This window comes from Martes martes (assembly GCF_963455335.1).
Source record: "Martes martes genome assembly, chromosome: 5".
Taxonomy (NCBI): domain Eukaryota; kingdom Metazoa; phylum Chordata; class Mammalia; order Carnivora; family Mustelidae; genus Martes; species Martes martes.
The window spans coordinates 73,263,816-73,282,794 of record NC_137892.1 but is presented as its reverse complement, the minus strand read 5'-3'; the positions used below and the strand labels follow the sequence as shown (position 1 = coordinate 73,282,794).

The 18,979-nt window shown below is 38.8% G+C and overlaps 1 protein-coding gene across 1 annotated transcript in view; it reads right to left on the bottom strand.

Annotated features, from left to right (window-relative positions):
* Positions 1-18,979, bottom strand: part of SREK1IP1 (SREK1 interacting protein 1) — a 48,722-nt gene that overhangs the window by 22,307 nt on the left and 7,436 nt on the right. Inside the window, exon 2 of the mRNA XM_080804249.1 lies at positions 17,347-17,394. Coding sequence (XP_080660375.1) covers positions 17,347-17,394 — 48 coding nt within the window. The remainder of the gene's footprint in view (positions 1-17,346; positions 17,395-18,979) is intronic.

Below are 18,979 nucleotides of genomic sequence, written 5' to 3'. Positions count from 1 at the left end.
ACCATGCTCTTTCGGTTGTTATTAGTTTAATCATATGAAGTTATCATTTTTGTGAGAAAAACCACTAAATATCAATGATATTTAATCTATCTCTCTTTGTTCTCCAGTCCCTTTATTTTGAAAATTTTTACACAGTCTTTAATTTTCTGTTGTTTTATTAATAATGACATATAGCTGCAATTAAGTTTCTTTATCTAATTTGATATTAGTCCATTTTTTCCCACATTTTTATTTAAATTCCAGTTAGCATACATTGTAATATTAGTTTCAGGTTCGGAAATAGTGATTCATCAATTACATGTAACACCAGGTGCTCATTCCAAGTGTCCTCCTTAATGCCTATCACTTATGAAACCCATCTCCTACCCACCTCCTTCATCAACCTTCAGTTTATTCTTTAACATTAAGTGTCTGTTTCTTGGTTTGTCTCTCTTTATTTTCTCTCTTGTGTTCATTTGTTTTGTTTCTAAATTTCACATATGAGTTAAATCATATGCAGACCAATCCTTTTTTTTTTTTTTTTTTAAGATTTTATTTACTTACTTGACAGAGAGAACACAGGTAGGCAGAGAGGCAGGGAGAGAGAGAGGGAAGAAGGCTCCCTGCTGAGCAGAGAGCCTGACGTGGGGCTCGATCCCAGGACCCTGAGATCATGACCTGAGCCGAAGGCAGAGGCTTAACACACTGAGCCACCCAGGCGCCACCCACCCTTTTTTAAAGTAATCTCTTACACTCAACATGGGGCTTGAATTCATAACCCCTAGATCAAGAGTTGCACACTTTACCAATTGAGCAGGCCAGGTGCCCCACTACCGGATCAATTTTCAATATTAATTTCTTAACCTGGAAAAACAGTTCTTGCCTCGCTGGAGGCAGTGTAAATTCACTCCTCATACTGGCACATGGTATAAGCCTGGGTTGCCAATTCTTGATTATTCCTTTTCTTCTGATTATTATTTGTAGGAATTCATACAGTAAAGTTTTTTGCCACTTCCCCTAGATAGTGAATGTGATTTTTCTAATCCCCACTTCACAGCCTTTAGAAAAGTTGGGCTTTATGCAGGAGTCCCCACCCCAGCCAAGCTGCCATCCCACAGTGGTCTAAGGCTTCATTCCCTATCCATAGAAGTCTACCCAGTAGGCCTGTGGACCTCATCGTTTTCAGCTATTATTCCCTGTTCTGGCTTTGAGCTCCTTTTCATTTCCAGCAGTGGGGAGTTCCCTTTCATTCATTTGAGCTGGGTTATTTCTGTTGTTGTTATTCTGGTTTTCTCAGCATTTCTGTGTTCAAAGCACAAGGAGGACCTTCAGTCTTGGTTCAGCTTGCCATTTTGATCAGAATTCCTGATGATACACTTTTCCCTTTACTTAAGCTAGCTCTGCACCCAAACACTTCATACTACAATGAATATTTAAAGTAAATAAAATACTGAAGTCACAATCACACTGGCAGCAAGCTCCACCTCACATGCATTTTAGCTTTACTTCAATGAAACTGACCCTAAACTAATCTTAAGACAAGTGACTCATGAAGCTACAATAGAGTTTCCTATTTTTTTTTTCTCTTGGGGGAATAAGTGAACAAAATCAGGAAATAATTGTATTCCAAATTACAGTTCTTGTGACTTCTTATCTAAATGGACTCTAAGCAGACAATGAACAGAAAGTTCTTAGGTGACCAGAAACAAATTCTGGCCACAGATACACAGAGACATTTCAAGTTACAACCTTTTAGTGGCTGATTATTCCCCAATTCAAGGTGCCCTGACTAGCCAAACAATCTTGAGAAAGAATAAAAGTTGAAGACTCACACTTACTGATTTCAAAAATTTCCACAAAATTATAGTAATCAAAACAGGATGGCACTGTCACAAGAATAAACATATAGGCCAATAGAACAGAATTAAGAACCCAGAAATAAACCATATACATATGGTTAATCAATGTTTTTTAAGATTTATTTATTTATTTATTTGACAGAGATCACAAGTAGGCAGAGAGGCAGGCAGAGAGAGAGAGGAAGGGAAACAGGCTCCCTGCTGAGCAGAGAGCCTGAAGTGGGGCTCAATCCCAGGACCCTGGGATCATGACCTGAGCCGAAGGCAGAGGCTTTAACCCACTGAGCCACCCAGGTGCCCCTGGCCAATCAATTTTTGACAAGAGTGTCAAGACTGCTCACTGGGGAATGAACGTCTCTTCAATAGATGGTGCCAAAACATCTTGATTTTCGTATGCAAAATAATAAGGTTGAACATCTTATTAATATCATATGAAAGCACTGACTCAAAATGGATCAAAGACTTAACAATATAAGATTTAAGACCATAAAACTCTTAGGAGACAGTAAAGGGTCAGTCTTCATGACCTTGAATTTGGCAAAGGATTCTTAGATATAAAACACCAATAGCACCTGGGGCGCCTGGACGGTGCCGTTGGTTAAGCATCTGACTGTTGGTTTCGGCTCAGGGGGTGATCTCAGGGCTGTGGGATTAAGCCCCGTGTTAGGCTCTACACCTAGCATAGAAAGTCTTCTTGAGAGTCTCTCTTCCTCTCCTCTGCCCTTCCCACTCACTCTCTTTCTCTCTCTCAAATAATAAATAAATGTAAAAAGAAATTACCAACAGCACCAGCAAAAGAAAAAAATGATGAACTGGACTTCATCAAGATTTAAAATCTTTTTGCAAAGAAATTATTATGAAAGTGAAAAGATAACCTACAAAATGAGAGAAAATATTTGCAAATAATATATCAGATAGGGTTTAACATCCAGTATCTATACAAGTGCTGTAACTCAAGAACAAAAAAACAACTCACTTAAAAAAATGGATGGAAGACTTGAATAGACATTAATCCAAAGAAGATATACAAATGGCCAATAAGACTATAAAAAGATGCTGGACATCATCAGTCATTAGGGAAAATGAAATCAAAACCACACTGAGATATCACTTCCTATCTACGAGGATGGCTACACTTGTTAAAAAAAAAAAAAAGGAAAAGAAAAAGAAAAATAAATGCCAGCAAGAGAAATTGGAATTCTTGTACATTTCTAGTGGGAATATAAAATTTCTAGTGGAAAACAGTTAGGCAGCTCCTCAAAAAGCTGACACAGATGACCCAGCATTCTACTCCTGGGCATATACCCAAAAGAACTGAAAAGAGAGATTCAAGCAGATACTTGTGCATCGATTTTCACTGCTCCATTAGTCACAATAACCAAAAAATGGAAACAATCTAAGTGCCTACCAACAGATGAATGAATTATACAACGAGGTATATCAGACACACACACATACACAGGCTACAACATGGATGGACTCTGAAATGTTACACTAAGGGAAATAGGCCAGCCACAAAGTACAAATACTGTATGATTACACTTCCATGATATATCCAGAATGGCCAAATTTATAGAACAGGAAGTGTATCAGAGTCTGGGGCCTGGGGCAAGGGGCGGCTGGAGAAATAGAGGTTATAGCATTTCTGTTTAGGGTGATGACAAGTGTCAGAATAGACAGTGGAGACGGTTGTGCAACACTGTGAATGTAATTAGTGCCGCTCAATTGTATACTTAAAAATGCTTAAAACAGCAAATTTTATGTTATATTTATGTTATGTATATGTTATATATTTTACCACAATTTTTACAAATGGTGGGGAAAAGACCATGACATAGTGTCAAGTTTCACAAATTACAATTCCGGTTTTCCCACTTAATAATAAAAAAATCCTCGTGAGCCTGTTTTCTGATTTATAACAGTAACAAGAGTCAATAATAATTATTGAGGAATTCCTATGGCAAACCATTGAGCTCAACCCTTGCATTAGCAAATTTAATCTTCACAACAACTCTGTGGAGCTAGGGGCTATAATTATCTCATTTTATAGACAGGAAACTGACACAGGTGGTAGTGCAACTTCCCTGATGTCACAAAGCTAGTAAGTGCCCGAGGGGGTTTGCACTGAGGCGACTGATCTGGTGCCAGAGTCAGTCTTTTCTTTTGAATGTTCATAAGAATGGAAACCGTGAAACCTACTTCATAGGGTTGTTTTAAGAATGAGACACAATTAATTTTATCTTTAAAATGCTTAGTCCAGACTCTAGCACCAAGTAGGTACTTTATACATGGTGTCAGGTTATGACCATTTGTTGTACCAATAAAGGGAAAGGTATATTCTCCCTTGTCCGCATTCAAGGAGTGGCTAAATGGGTAATATGAAGTGCAAGTAATAATAAAACCTATAGTTGGATTTAGACTGTCCTGATAAAGATCTGTCAATGAATGAAAAGAACTCCTGTTTTATAATTTGGGTGCTCATGTACTTATTTCCTGGCGTATGGAGTATACAGCCCATGTGAACAAGGGCTAAGTAAACTAGCTTTTGGCTTTACCTAAGGTTCTCAGTTCTGAGAGCATAAAGGCTACATTACAAACTTTTCAATTATTAAACACAATTAATTCCACCAAGCTTCACATCACTATCATTGTGATTCCTACCCAAAAATGTAGGCTTCTGTATCCATTTATCTTCCTTGAAGTCTTATCTTTATATTGTTTCTGGTCCCCTGACATAACAGATAATCACTCCTTTCTCTCCCAACCTTTTTTTTTTTTAAGATTTTATTTATTTATTTGACAGAGGTATCACAAGTAGGCAGAGCAGCAGACAGAGAGAGGGGGGCGGGGAAGCAGGCTCTCTGCTGAGCAGAGAGCCCTATGCGGGGCTCAATCCCAGGACCCTGAGATCACAACCTGAGCCAAAGGCAGAGGCTTAACCCACTGAGCCAGCCAGGCACCCCTCTGCCAATCTTTTTATGACATCTTCTGAAACATGCAATCCTTAATGGACAGATTGTGCTACCTGTTTGCAGTTTTCTCCCTCTACCACTTGCTTTAAAGGATATTTGGTTCTTCACTGGGGACACTTTTCTACAGCTTACCTCTGTATTATTAGTATCCTCTGGGCCTTCTTTCTTTTTTTTTTTTTTTTTTAAGATTTTATTTATTTACTTGAGAAGGAGCGAGCATGCAAGGACAAGCTGGGCGAGGGGCAATGGGAGAAGCAGGCTCTCCGCTGAGCAGGGAGCCCAATGTGGGGCTCAGTCCCAGGACTCTGGGATCATGACCTGAGCCGAAGGCATCCCTATACAAAGCCTACCCACTGAAGTCTTTGGAATCAGGCTCATATTCGAGTTCTTCACCCTAAGCCCTTCCACAAGGCTTAATGGGCAGTCTAGAGTGTTGCATGGCTTTTCTCAGTTCCTTTATATTCTAGATGGCATGGTCACACCATACTCCTTGTTAGAACCTAAAGTGTTCCATCTCAGAAATTTTTTTTTAATTTTTAATTTTTTAATTAACATATAATGTATAATTAGCCCCAGAGGTACAAGTCTGTGAATCGCCAGGTTTACCCACTTCACAGCACTCACCATAGCACATACCTTCCCCAATGTCCATAACCCAACCACCCTCTCCCCACCCCTCTCCCCCACCACAACCCTGTTTGTTTTGTGAGATTAAGAGTCTCTTATCGTTGCAAATGGCAAGATTTCATTTCTTTTGATGACTGCATAGTATTCCATTGTATATCTATACCACATCTTCTTTACCCATTCATCTGTTGATGGACATCTAGGTTCTTTCCGTAGTTTGGCTATTGTGGACATTGCTGCTACAAACATTCGGGTGCATGTGCCCCTTCGGATCACTACATTTGTATCTTTTTTTTTTTTTTAAGATTTATTTATTTATTTGACAAAGAGAGAGAGACAGCGAGAGAGGGAACACAAGGTGGGGGAGTGGGAGAGGGAGAAGCAGGCTTCCCACAGAGCAGGGAGCCTGATGCGGGTCTTGATCCCAGGACCCTGGGATCATGACCCGCAGGCACCCACTACATTTGTATCTTTAGGGTAAATACCCAATAGCGCAATTGCTGGGTCGTAGGGTGGCTCTATTTTCAACTTTCTGAGGAACCTCCATGCTGTTTTCCAGAGTGGTTGCACAAGCCTGCATTCCCACCAACAGTGTAGGAGGGTTCCCCTTTCTCTGCATCCTCGCCAGCGTCTGTCATTTGCTGACTTGTTAATTTTAGCCATTCTGACTAGTGTGAGGTGGTATCTCATTGTGGTTCATCTCGGAAATTTTAAACTCTAACATTGTACTTTGACTCAAATCTTTTATCCTTCTAGTTTTCTCACTCACACCCATGCATCGATCTGTTTTGGAATCTTAAGACCTTAATTCACTCAATCCCTTTATTTTCTCCTAGTCTATCAAATTTCTCATTCTTGACTCTCTGAATACTCTTTTATAAGCCTCTCTGACTCATTCATATTCTTGTTCTTCTATGATACCTCACTGTAAAACAAATACTCTGGCTCAAAGCTAACCTCTGGATTGTGCCTATCCATGAGCAGTCAAGCAATGTTTGAGCACAGTCACACATTGATGAACATTAGTACAAACACAAAGCATTTCCTTTTTTTTTTTGGTCTGTCCTATTTTCCTCAGTGACTTTTCCAAACTTATGCCTGACTTAAACTACTGTTCAACCACTTTCCCGTCCCACTCAGGGCCCGCTTCCCAAACAGACATCTCTGCCTCCTAAGTTTACCAGACAGCATTTCCTTTTACTTTCTATTTCTACACCTGAAATATCTGTACTTATTCTCACCTAGCTTCCTCCCAAGTTAAGAGATATCCTTGTTATAACTCTTAGATGAAATTGCTTAATCTTTTCTTATCACCTGTATCTGAAACATCTCCTATATCCCCTCAGTCTATACAAATACATTATATCTTAAATATAAGACCCTCCATTTATCCTGAATTCCCTTCCAGGAATTACAGTTGACCCTTGAACACAGGGGTTGGGGCAATGAACTCCAGGTAGTCAAAAATCCACATGTAACTTCTGGTTCCCCCCAAAATTGAACTACTGTATTTTATGTGATAGAAAAGTAAGATACAAGTAAACACATGATGAAAAACAAAGCAATGGTGGAGAAAACTTGCAGAGAAGGCTGGAACTCAGTTCATTGAGGTCTTGAACCAGGAGGTACAAGAAACAGGCTCTGGGGAAGGATTCTTGGTGAAGTAACCAAGGGCCACATAATAACATGCCACCCCACAAACCCCTGACCAAGGGGTTGCAGGAGGACACCAAGGGCAGGATAGCACCAGACGGAAGCCTGGGCCCTATGGTGGGCACTGTCCAGGGTGCTGAATATTTTCTGAAGAGGGTAGCTAATATTGCAGGGAAACTGGCAGCTTACCCCTTGACAGCATTTTCCATGAGTAGAAACTGCATTAGAACCACATAAAGTGAATCAGGTGGAACAAGTGACCTAGAGAGAAGGGTAAAGGTATTTTGGCTTCCCCTGGCTATCTACCTTCCTGGGACTCCACATGGAAGGACATTTTCCACATTCCCAGGAAAAGAGCAAGAAACGGGTATTACTCTAGGATCTATCTTGGCTAAGTGCAGGTGGGGAGGGGGAGATGTGGTGTTTCCTGTTCTACTGCTATACTGTATTTATTTAAAAAAAAAAAAAAAGACTTAAAATTAAACCTGTGCAGTTCAAACCTATGTTGTTCGAGTCAATTGTATTCAGTATATTCCTGTTATGATCTGAATCTTTGTGTCCCACCAAAATTCCTATGTTGAAATTCTAACCCCCAAAGAGAATGGTATTAGTTGATGGGACCTTTGGGAGGTTATTAGGTTCTGAGGGTGGTACCCTCATGAATGGGATTACTGCCTTATAAAAAAGACTTCAGAGAAATCCCTAGTCCTTTCCATCATGTGAATATAAAATGAAAAGTCTAGGACCTGGAAAACTTGCTGGCACCCTGAACTTGGGACTGACAGCCTCTCCAATGAGCAATAATTTCTATTTATATGCTACTGGGCTTGTGGTGTTTTGTTATAGTTGTCCATAAGGACTAAGACAGTTCCTTACTCCTCCCACACAGATTTTTGAAATAGGAGACTATATAGGTTCTCTACTTTTTTATGCCTCCCCATATAGGCCTGAATCTGCACAGTTTGCTTCATGACATATTTGTTATTATTAGATATAAGTTTGCCTATATAAAATCATGTAAGGCCAAAAATATAAACGTGGGTCAAAAAAAAGAGTGGCTGTTTCTATAAAACAAAGTTGTACTTTTGGAAACATTTTTTAAATGAGTTATTTTTATTTTTTTTATTTTTAAAATTTTTAATTTTTTTTAAAAAATGAGTTATTTTTAAAAGCAGTTTTCAAATTAGGTACCAGAAAAGACTGCACAAGATAGAAGGGAATAAAACCTAAAACAATGAGAAAAAATTCTCAAAGGGGGTGGCCATTGTCATTTTGAGTCAGACAATTCTTCACTGTCCAATACTGCCCTACACATTACAGGATGTTTATAATCCCTATACCCTACATACTAAATGTCCTACTGCAGCCCTCAACCCTGTATGGACAACTTAAAAAAAAAAAAAAAGGCTACAGATTTCCGGGGGGGCTGGGGGAGGCAGTATTACCACTAATGAGAACTAAAGATAAAATGATTTTGAAAAAAAAAATGATTTTGCACTCAGATTTACTATTTTTCACTGCTTATCTCTGAAGAAACAAACTATTAAAAAGTAGCAAATGCATTTCAGATATTTGCACTTAAAAGTCTATGAGAAACAATAATGAGCAGACCCACAGGCAAAGAAAAGATCATGAATGTCTATTAATAAATAAGCATTTCAAGTTAAATAAACTTTAAAGGTATTTCGGTATGTTTTTATTTCCTGCTGCTCTGATCAAATGCTCAACTACTGAGTATACTAAACTGAACTGAACTTTTTAAAGGTATATTTTCTGAGAACTATCAAAATTGAGACATTTATTCTATGGAAAAAGGCTTAGTGCCCTTGTAGCTTTTAAATATTCAAATTTTTTTTTTTTTAATTTTTATTTTAATAAACATATAATGTATTTTTATCCCCAGGGGTACAGGTCTGTGAATCGTCTGGTTTACACATTTCACAGCACTCATCATAGCACATACCCTCCCCAATGTCCATTTCCCCACCACCCTCTCCCATCCCCCTTCCCCCCCGCAACCCTCAGTCTGTTTCTTGAGATTGAGTCTTTTATGGTTTGTCTCCCTCCCAATCCCATCTTTTCATTTTTTCTTTTCCTACCTCCCCCCAAACCCCCCCACCTTGCATCTCCACTTCCTCATATCAAAGAGATCATATGATAGTTATATTTCTCCGATTGACTTATTTCGCTAAGCATGATACCCTCTAGTTCCATCCACGTCGTCGCAAATGGCAAAATTTCATGTCTTTTGATGGCTGCATAGTATTCCATTGTGTATATATACCACATCTTCTTTATCCATTCATCTGTTGATGGACATCTAGGCGCTTTCCACAGTTTGGCTATTGTGGACATTGCTGCTATAAACATTCGGGTGCACGTGCCCCTTCGGAGCACCACGTTTGTATCTTTAGGATATATACCCAGGAGTGCAATTGCTGGGTCGTAGGGTAGCTCTATTTTCAGTTTTTTGAGGAACCTCCACACTGTTTTCCAGAGTGGTTGCACCAGCTTGCATTCCCACCAACAGTGTAGGAGGGTTCCCCTCTCTCCGCATCCTCGCCAGCATCTGTCATTTCTTGACTTGTTAATTTTAGCCATTCTGACTGGTGTGAGGTGGTATCTCATTGTGGTTTTGATTTGTATTTCCCTGATGCCGAGTGATGTGGAGCATTTTTTCATGTGTCTGTTGGCCATCTGGATGTCTTCCTTGCAGAAATGTCTGTTCATGTCCTCTGCCCATTTCTTGACTGGATTATTTGTTCTTTGGGTATTGAGTTTGATAAGCTCTTTATAGATTCTGGATACGAGCCCTTTATCTGATATGTCGTTTGCAAATATCTTCTCCCATTCTGTCAGTTGTCTTTTGGTTTTGTTAACTGTTTCCTTTGCTGTGCAAAAGCTTTTGATCTTGATGAAATCCCAATAGTTCATTTTTGCCCTTGCTTCTGTCGCCTTTGGCGATGTTCCTAGGAAGAAGTTGCTGCGGTGGAGGTCAAAGAGGTTGCTGCCTGCATTCTCCTCAAGGATTTTGATAGATTCCTTTCGCACATTGAGGTCCTTCATCCACTTTGAGTCTATTTTCGTGTGTGGTGTAAGGAAATAGTCCAATTTCATTTTTCTGCATGTGGCTGTCCAATTTTCCCAGCACCATTTGTTGAAGAGGCTGTCTTTTTTCCATTGGATATTCTTTCCTGCTTTGTCGAAGATTAGTTGACCATAGAGTTGAGGGTCTATTTCTGGGCTCTCTATTCTGTTCCATTGGTCTATATGTCTGTTTTTGTGCCAGTACCATACTGTCTTGATGATGACAGCTTTGTAATAGAGCTTGAAGTCTGGAATTGTGATACCACCGACTTTGGCTTTCTTTTTCAATATTCCTTTGGCTATTCGAGGTCTTTTCTGGTTCCATATAAATTTTAGGATTATTTGTTCTATTTCTTTAAAAAAAATAGATGGGATTTTGATAGGGATTGCATTAAATGTGTAGATTGCTTTAGGTAAAATAGACATTTTCACAATATTTGTTCTTCCAATCCATGAGCATGGAATATTTTTCCATTTCTTTGTGTCTTCCTCAATTTCTTTCATGAGTACTTTATAGTTTTCTGAGTATAGATTCTTTGCCTCTTTGGTTAGATTTATTCCTAGGTATCTTATGGTTTTGGGTACGATGGTAAATGGGACTGACTCCTCAATTTCTCTTTCTTCTGTCTTGTTGTTAGTGTAAAGAAATGCGACTGATTTCTGTGCATTGACTTTATATCCTGACACTTTACTGAATTCCTGTATAAGTTCTAGCAGTTTTGGAGTGGAGCCTTTTGGGTTTTCCACATATAGTATCATATCATCTGCAAAGAGTGATACTTTGACTTCTTCTTTGCCGATTTGGATGCCTTTAATTTCTTTTTGTTGTCTGATTGCTGAGGCTAGGACTTCTAGTACTATATTGAACAGCAGTGGTGATAACGGACATCCCTGCCGTGTTCCTGACCTTAGCGGAAAAGCTTTCAGTTTTTCTCCATTGAGAATGATATTTGCGGTGGGTTTTTCATAGATGGCTTTGATAATGTTGAGGTATGTGCCTTCTATCCCTACACTTTGAAGAGTTTTAATCAGGAAGGGATGCTGCACTTTGTCAAACGCTTTTTCAGCATCTATTGAGAGTATCATATGGTTCTTACTCTTTCTTTTATTAATGTATTGTATCACATTGATGGATTTGCGGATGTTGAACCAACCTTGCAGCCCTGGAATAAATCCCACTTGGTCGTGGTGAATAATCCTTTTAATGTACTGTTGGATCCTATTGGCCAGTATTTTGGTGAGAATTTTCGCATCTGTGTTCATCAAGGATATGGGTCTGTAATTCTCTTTTTTGGTGGGATCCTTGTCTGGTTTTGGGATCAAGGTGATGCTGGCCTCATAGAATGAGTTTGGAAGTTTTCCTTCCATTTCTATTTTTTGGAACAGTTTCAGGAGAATAGGAATTAATTCTTCTTTAAATGTTTGGTAGAATTCCCCTGGGAAGCCGTCTGGTCCTGGACTTTTGTTTGTTTGGAGATTTTTGATGACTGTTTCAATCTCCTTACTGGTTATGGGTCTGTTCAGGTTATCTATTTCTTCCTGGTTCAGTTGTGGTAGTTTATACATCTCTAGAAATGTATCCATTTCTTCCAGGTTGTCAAATTTGTTGCCATAGAGTTGCTCGTAGTATGTTCTTATAATTGTTTGTATTTCTTTGGTGTTGGTTGTGATCTCTCCTCTTTCATTCATGATTTTATTTATTTGCGTCCTTTCTCTTTTCTTTTTGATAAGTCTGGCCAGGGGCTTATCAATCTTATTAATTCTTTCAAAGAACCAGCTCCTAGTTTTGTTGATTTGTTCTATTGTTTTTTTAGTTTCTATTTCATTGATTTCTGCTCTGATCTTTATGATTTCTCTTCTCCTGCTGGGTTTGGGCTTTCTTTGTTGTTCTCTCTCCAGCTCCTTTAGGTGTAGGGTTAGGTTGTGTATTTGAGACCTTTCTTGTTTCTTGAGAAAGGCTTGCACTGCTATATATTTTCCTCTCAGGACTGCCTTTGTTGTGTCCCACAGATTTTGAACTGTTGTGTTTTCATTATCATTTGTTTCCATGAATTTTTTCAATTCTTCTTTAATTTCCTGGTTGACCCATTCATTTTTTAGAAGGATGCTGTTTAGTCTCCATGTATTTGCGTTCTTTCCAAATTTCCTCTTGTGATTGAGTTCGAGCTTCAGAGCATTGTGGTCTGAAAATATGCAGGGAATGATCTCGATCTTTTGGTACTGATTGAGACCTGATTTATGACCCAGGATGTGGTCTATTCTGGAGAATGTTCCATGTGCACTAGAGAAGAATGTATATTCTGTTGCTTTGGGATGGAATGTTCTGAATATATCTGTGATGTCCATCTGGTCCAGTGTGTCATTTAAGGCCTTTATTTCCTTGTTGATCTTTTGCTTAGATGATCTGTCCATTTCAGTGAGGGGAATGTTAAAGTCCCCTGCTATTATTGTATTACTGTCGATGTATTTCTTTGATTTTGTTATTAATTGGTTTATATAGTTGGCTGCTCCCATGTTAGGGGCATAGATATTTAAGATTGTTAGATCTTCTTGTTGGACAGACCCTTTGAGTATGATATAGTGTCCTTCCTCATCTCTTATTATAGTCTTTGGCTTAAAATCTAATTGATCTGATATAAGGATTGCCACCCCAGCTTTCTTCTGATGTCCATTAGCATGGTACATTGTTTTCCACCCCCTCACTTTAAATCTGGAGGTGTCTTCGGGTCTAAAATGAGTTTCTTGTAGGCAGCATATGGATGGGTTTTGTTTTTTTATCCATTCTGATACCCTGTGTCTTTTGATTGGGGCATTTAGCCCATTAACATTCAGGGTAACTATTGAGAGATATGAATTGAGTGCCATTGTATTGCCTGTAAGATGATTGTTACTGTATATTGTTTCTGTTTCTTTCTGATCTACTACTTTTAGGGTCTCTCTTTGCTTAGAGGACCCCTTTCAATATTTCCTGTAGAGCTGGTTTGGTGTTTGCAAATTCTTTCAGCTTTTGTTTGTCCTGGAAGCTCTTTATCTCTCCTTCTATTTTCAATGATAGCCTAGCCGGATATAGTATTCTTGGCTGCATGTTTTTCTCGTTTAGTGCTCTGAATATATCATGCCAGTTCTTTCTGGCCTGCCAGGTCTCTGTGGATAGGTCCGCTGCCAATCTAATGTTTTTACCCTTGTATGTTACAGACTTCTTTTCCCGGGCTGCTTTCAGGATTTTCTCTTTGTCGCTAAGACTTGTAAATTTTACTATCAGGTGACGAGGTGTGGACCTATTTTTATTGATTTTGAGGGGCGTTCTTAGCATCTCCTGGATTTTGATGTTTGTTCCCTTTGCCATATTAGGGAAATTCTCTCCAATAATTGTCTCCAATATACCTTCTGCTCCCCTCTCTCTTTCTTCTTCTTCTGGAATCCCAATTATTCTAATGTTGTGTCGTCTTATGGTGTCACTTATCTCTCGAATCCTCTCCTCGTGTTCCAGTAGTTGTTTGTCTCTCTTTTGCTCAGCTTCTTTATTCTCTGTCATTTGGTCTTCTATGTCACTAATTCTTTCTTCTGCCTCATTTATCCTGGCAGTGAGAGCTTCCATTTTTGATTGCACCTCATGAATAGCTTTTTTGATTTCAACTTGGTTAGATTTTAGTTCTTTTATTTCTCCAGAAAGGGCTTTTATCTCTCCGGAGAGGGTTTCTCTAATATCTTCTATGCCTTTTTCGAGCCCGGCTAGAACCTTGAGAATTGTCATTCTGAACTCTAGATCTGTCATGCTACCTATGTCTGTATTGATTAGGTCTCCAGCCTTCGGTACGGCCTCTTGTTCTTTTTTTTGAGGTGAGTTTTTCCGCCTTGTCATTTTGTCCAGGTAGGATTTGCTTTCTCCTGCTGTGGAATTCCGCTGTTCTTGGTGACTGAAGTTGGTTTTGGATGGTTTCTTGTTGATCTTCTGGGGGAGGGGCCTGTTGTAGTGATTCTCAAGTGTCTTTGCCGCAGGCGGAATTGCACCGCCCTTGCCAGGGGCCGGGCTAAGTAATCCGCTCGGGTTCGCTTTCGGGAGCTTTTGTTCCCTGAGCGCTTTCCGTAGAGTTCCGGAGGACGGGAATGAAGATGGCGGCCTCCCAATCTCTCGGCCCGGAGGAGCCGAGAGCTTGGGGTTCCGCTCCTCAGTGCGCTCTCAGAGCAAAGCGCCCAATAGCCCCGCCTCCCTGGCTTGCGGTCGCGCCTCGAGGAAAGCAGTCAATTGTTGGAGCTGGAGAAAAGCGCCGGGTCGCTTTTGTCTCCGTGGCCTCCGGCCGCGCTCCGAGCCCACCCAGCCTGCGACCGGCACAAGGTAACCCCGGGCTTAGAGCTCACTCCTCGGCTTTGTCGCTATAGCCGGCTTCCCTGCTCTAATACCTGCGAGCTCTGCGGCACTCAGACACCCCCAGTCCTTCTGTGACCCCGCGGGTCCTGGGGTTATGCTGACCCCGCCTGGGTTTCCCCCCAGTTTAACCTCTGGAGCGATGTCTCCCAGTGGAGCCGACTTTTAAAAGTCCCGGTTTTTTGCTCCGTCGCTCCGCCGCTTGCCTGGTGCCGGCCCCTCCCCCCGGGGTCTATCTTCCCGTCGCTTTGGATTCACTTCTCCGCAGGTCCTACCTTTCAGAAAGTGATCGATTTTCTGTTTCTGGGATTGTTGCTCTTCTTCTCTTCGATTTCCCGTTGGATTTATAGGTGTTCACAATGGTTAGATAAGCTATCTAGCTGATCTCCTGCTACCCGATGTCGTCTCAGCCTGCTACTTCTCCGCCATCTTGACTCCTCCCTAAATATTCAAATTTTTAAAATAGTACAACCTAAACCATTAGTTTCACAACACTAGAGAGAGAATACTCTTTCGTGACTGACTGATGAATATGCACTTTAGGCATTAAAAACATTTCAGAGTTTCATGCACTTTTCTATTACATCTGCCATCAATACAAAGATTTTGGACTGCAAATAACAGGTAATTTTTAAAATGTAGTTTCTATCACAAAGACATGTAAATGGAAAAGACAGTCATCTTTAAAAGATGTTTATAACCCAAGTTTTGTTTTGTTTTGTTTTTTTAAGATTTTATTTATTTATTTGACAGGCAGAGATCACAAGTAGGCAGAGAGAGAGAGGTGGAAGCAGGCTCCCTGCTGAGCAGAGAGCCAGATGCGGAGCTCGATCCCAGGACCCTGGGATCATGACCTGAGCTGAAGGCAGAGGCTTTAACCCACTGAGCCACCTAGGCACCCCTATAACCCAAGTTTAACCCAAAAGGGAACTATTACTGAATTTTCCATAGGAGACAAATGAGAAGTTATTTAAAAACTTAATCACTAAAATAATAGATTAAAATAATAAAGCAGAAGGAAATAAACTTAGACTGCCTATCTGCTTACCTGCCTTCTCAAAAAAAAAAAAATCCAATTACTACAGATACTTGCATGATTGTATAAAGTAAAATAACAGTAAGGAGACTAGATCAACAAATACTCTATTTCCAAAAGACTTGTAGGAAAATAATAAAAATAATTCTATTTCCAAAAAATTATTTTTATTATTTTCCTACAAGTCTTTTTTTTTTCTTTTTTAAGGTTTTATTTACTTATTTGACAGAGATAAACAGGGAGAGAGAACAAGCAGGGGGAGTGCCAGGCAGACGGAGAGGGAAAACCAGACTTCCTGTTGAGCAAGAAGCCTGATGTGAGGTTTGATCCCAGGGACCCTGGGAACATGGCCTGAGCCGAAGGCAGATGCTTAACAGACTGAGCCACCCAGATACCCCTTAAAAAGAAGTCCAAGTAGATAAACTGGTATTTTAGACAGACTGGAAAGTCCATTCTAGATTTTGAAGTGAATAAAACAGCATATAAGGAAGAGAGAGAGCATGAGTGAGCAGGTTCTTAAGTCCCAAATCAAGAAATGCAACATGGAAATTAGCAAAGATTTAAAGAAAGGAAACAAAGCAGAAATAAATACATATAAGTTTAAAACACAGAAAAGATTTCACTGCAGTCATTTCTTACATGAAAGTATATTCTTCATGAGTTTTTATTTAAGTGAAGGATATGTATGCTTATATTCCCACTTTTGCTAACTGAGCAAAATTCTCTTGTGCCACATTTCAGCCTTTGCTTGGAAGACTGACTTGGTACTCTCAGCATGCTTTCATTATGAGCCCTTTTAATGAAGATTTATGTACTGAGTGCTCTCTTAGCACATGTTCTTGCATGGACATCTTTTATTTTTTACATCACATTTATCTTGTTAAAAATAACTTTTCTGTACAGCATAGGGAATATATATAGTCGATGGTATTATAATAGCACTATACGATGACCAATGGTAACTACCTTTGTGGCAAGCACAGCCTGAAATATAAGCTTAACCTCATGTTGTACATCTGAAGCTCAGGTAACATTGTGCATCAAATGTAACTATACTTCTATGTAAATTAATTAATAAATTAATTTTATATGGAGTATTAACTATAATCCAGGCTCATATGCATGGTCTCCAATTTATAAAACAACAAAAGCTACTGTTCTCCCTGTTATCAAAGCTTTAGGAATTGTTACATTTAACTAAAGAAATGATATTTGTGGTACATAATTACAAATTTAAGCTATGTAATTGTACATGTTAAAGTTTACTTTTCTATTCCATTTCATTGATCATAATAGAGATGAATGAATGTTTACATTAACTTTTGCCTGTGAACAGAAACTCTAGGACCAATTTCATCCTTAAAAAGACTAAATTTAATCAATAGGAAAAACCTTTAAAAATAATTTTCATTACTTTCCCCTTTTCACCCAGTAACTAGAAAGACAAGGAGTAAAAGATTAAGTATATGTGTACTTTTTTTTTTTTCTGAATATACTCTCTCCAGTCTCCTAAATCTACCCCACTTGAATTTGACATCTTTGCTAGTCACTAAATATACAGCCACCTGTCACTGAGTCTACAGAAGGGAAGAAAGGAACTGTTTAGGGCTGACAGAGCAATTTCTGAATCATCTGCAAACCCGGGCTAAATAATAAGGCTACAGAACTATGCTGAAATCAGGACACCGAAATCAGGATGCCAAATCACACAGCCCAAAAAGGCAATGATTCACTCTTTGAAATATTATTTTTTTTTAATGTACTTACGATATCCACATTTTTTACAGCCAGCTCGGACACTATCCTTGTTGCAACCTGAAATAAAATTGGATTACTTTTTAGGAGACATGTAAAAAGAAGAAACACAAGAATTTTTTCTCATGAAAAAGCCAAGAAACCTCTTTTTGTAGAATTTCTTTTTTATAAAAAAAATCATTCCTGACCCAAATTAGTAACCCTATTCATTCAATTGTTATGGATGTTAGAAATCACTGGAAAAGCCAATTCACTCAAGTTATTTTATTTGACAGTATTTCAAGAATAATTCCAGAATATATTTTTCTTTAACAGAAATGCAGTGTTATAGTCAAGAGCTTAAACCTTCCAGGAATTCTAGAACACTAAGGAAAAAATTCCAGAGTATTTCGGCTTGTCCCTCAAATGTAAATAATTAGTTATATATGTATATGTATATATGTATATTCACTATATATACTAGTTATTATACATATGTATATGAACATTTGAGATAACAAATGTTTTTCTGCTCTCCTTTAGAAGAAAAACTGATTTTTTAAATTTTTTTTTTTTTAAGATTTTATTTATTTGCCAGAGAGAGAGAGAGAGTACACACAAGCAGGCAGAGAGGCAGGCAGAGGCAGTGAGAGAAGCAGGCTCCCTGCGGAGCAAGGAGCCCGATGCGGGACTCGATCCCAGGACCCCGGGATCATGACCTGAGCCGAAGGCAGCGGCTTAACCAACTGAGCCACCCAGGCGTCCCAGAAAAACTGATTTTTTAAAAGGAATTGGTGAAAATCCAGAAAAATACTTTAATTGCTAGCTTTTCTAAGAAACATCTGAATTCAGCAATCAGATTCTGATAAGAGAAAACAAACTGCTAGTCACATATCCAATCTAAGTGATGTTTAGAAATATTTACGGTGTCTCTGTATCATTAGTGCTACATACAAGCAATGTTGGAAAATAGTAACAGATGAAATAAATTGAAATTGATTTTGTAATAAAATATACATAAAATTTATCCCCTTAACCACTTTTAAGTGTGGAATTCAGTAGCACTGAGAACATTTACAAAGTCATCACCCCTATTTCCAAAATCTTTCATCATCCCAAACGATAACTAAACCTATTAAACAATAACTGCCCATTCCCCCTTACCTTGAGCCCATGGTAATCTCTATCCTACTTTCTGCCTCTATAAATTTACCTATTCTAAGAATCTCATATAAGCGGAATCATACAATATTTCTCCTTTTGTGTCTGACTTATTTTACTTAGCATAATGTTTTCAAGATCATCCAAACTGTAGCACATATCAAAAGATCATTCCTTTTTATGGTTGTATAATATATAGAGTTGAAACTAATTTTCACCTCCATTAAGGGCTTCTGGCAACCAGAAGGTCAGGAAAGAATTGTTCCATTACTTTAATGCAAGGCATCAAACTCCTAAATCCTTCATATGGAAATATAGCCCAAATTCATTAATAAATTAAAGTAAATGGGATACAAATATAAAACAATGTTAATTTTAAAACAAAGATCACTTTTAAACTATCTCTTCACTGCTATGAAGTCAAAACATTAGTCATTTTTCTCTAATCCCAAATTTACTTTAAAATACACATTACTGAGTAATCCTACTAAAAATACAGTCAGGT